The 2,089-nt window shown below is 40.6% G+C and overlaps 1 protein-coding gene across 5 annotated transcripts in view; it reads left to right on the top strand.

The window, feature by feature from the left end:
- Positions 1-2,089, top strand: part of LOC106875854 (protein usf) — a 9,937-nt gene that overhangs the window by 5,421 nt on the left and 2,427 nt on the right. For all 5 annotated transcript variants that reach the window (XM_052966164.1, XM_014924151.2, XM_014924149.2 and 2 more), the window contains exon 2: positions 1,087-1,408. In XM_052966164.1, the coding sequence (XP_052822124.1) occupies positions 1,091-1,408 (318 nt within the window). In that variant the 5' untranslated portion in view covers positions 1,087-1,090. The remainder of the gene's footprint in view (positions 1-1,086; positions 1,409-2,089) is intronic.

Here is a 2,089-nt window from a genome sequence, read left to right as displayed (position 1 = left end):
TAATGAACACGTACTTGTACACTTAATTCATCACTTACTCTCCCCTTTCTGACAGAACCCCTGTACGTGGCTTGTCTGACTTTCACAAGCCACTCATCTACCCTTAGCTTCCTCAGAGTCCACCACGTCATACAGTGGAGTACTCTGTCAAAGGTTTTCTCTAAGACAACAAAAGCCAAGTACATTGGTTTATTCCTGGCCAAATATTTCTGAAGTTGTCTGACGATAAAGATAGCGTCAACAGTGCTTCCCCACCCCTGCACAAAGCCAAACTGTATTTAATTTAATCTGTTTTTGCTCCTAATTAACTGGGCTGTAACTCTTTCTGTGACTTCCACGACCTGGTCCAGCAACTTGATGCCTCTCTAATTACTTCTAAGGTATCTCCCTACCTTGTAGCTGCTGACAGTAATGTTGCTATACCAGTCATTGGGGATGACACCTTCCTGAATAACCTGATTAACTATATGGATGATTAGGCTGTACCTTGCTCCTCCAGATATTTTAAGCATCTCGGTGATTCTCAGTGGGACAGGGACAACCTCTTGATGTACAAAAAATATTAAAAAAAAAGGTCAAGCTGTATATACACACACACATACATATATACATGGGATGGACAGTTTGACTGAGGACTGGCGAACCAAATGGCTACACCAGGCTCCAATCTGATTTGGCAGAGTTTCTACAGCTGGATGCCCTCCCTAACGCCAACCACTCCGAGAGTGTAGTAGGTGCTTTTACGTGCCACCGGTATGAAGGCCAGACAGGCGGTACTGGCAATGGCCACACTCAAAATGGTATATTTTACATGCCACCTGCACAGGAGCCAGTCCAGCGGCACTGGCAATGACCTCGCTCAAATGTTTTCTTTTATTTACAGATGACCTTTTCTTCGGGACACAGATTTCAAAGATCAAATTTGTTTTTCTTGAGGATGCACTGTTTCAGAGCCTCTCAGGGCTAAATGCACATACATAACCACATTCATTCACATTTATATAGCTCAAGATTGACATGTGATATGATAACATAAACTTAATGTGAAGTTTATTTATTTTTTTCTTCTTTTCCCACTTTTATTAGCACTATGAGTAAAAACGTTACGATTCCATCCGATAACAAGCAAGGTGATTGCCCTGGAGTGCTGGCTGGAGATCTAGCGAAGACAAAACGGGGCCTTATTGTTCTTCAAGAATGGTGGGGAATGAACCAACAAATTCAAGACGAAGCTGCTGACTTAGCTACGAGAGGGCCATTTGTTACCCTGGTTCCTGATCTGTATCGTGGCAAACTGGCAACTGACAATGAAGAGGCTGGTCATCTGATGAGCAACCTTGACTGGAATGGTGCCGTTGAAGATATTCAGGGATCTGCCAAGTACTTACTTAAATTAGGATGTAAGAAGGTGAGCAAGATCTATTGTTTTTACTGTCTCATCCAAAGAGAATGATCATTGTCCATACCCTACAAAATCTCTGTTGTTTAGCCCTAGGTCAGTCCATTATGAATAGGCATATGATATTTACCTTGAGCATTCTATCAATTATTATACCAAGGACTACATTGATTAATGGGTCCTTGCTTTTAAAACGTGTGTGTGTGAATGGAATGAACAAAGACTTGGTGATTCTCTTATGAGTGTGAGAAATCAATGAATACTGGAAACTGTTGGCTTCTAACATTAGAATTTCTTTTGATACCAACCCACCTGAGGCCCACATGGTTGTAAAGTATTTGTAAATTAAGCACATCTGTATATATAAAAGGCAGGATGTGTGTGTGTGTGTACGTGAATGTAATTTATGCACGTCCACAAATTAGCACATGTCGCTCCAATTTTAGGGGGACATTTGTCATGACCCTAGCTGCATTTTCATCAAATTATTTTCCCCAGAGGCACCAGCAAATAGCAGTAAAAATAAATTTTCAACCAAAACTTTTAACAGTTTTCAAGTCAGAGAAAACCACCATTGTTTACAACAGGAGTTAAGTTCCCTTCTAGCGACGAGTAAGTTTTTAAGACTTTTGTTGTTTTTTTTTTCATCGATGAAAAAAGTCTGTTGATATACAGGCAACACACATTCGA

Source organism: Octopus bimaculoides, chromosome 3 (genome assembly GCF_001194135.2).
Source record: "Octopus bimaculoides isolate UCB-OBI-ISO-001 chromosome 3, ASM119413v2, whole genome shotgun sequence".
Taxonomy (NCBI): Eukaryota; Metazoa; Mollusca; class Cephalopoda; order Octopoda; family Octopodidae; genus Octopus; species Octopus bimaculoides.
The sequence above is the reverse complement of the archived record's forward strand: the minus strand, read 5'-3'. Positions and strand labels throughout refer to the sequence as shown.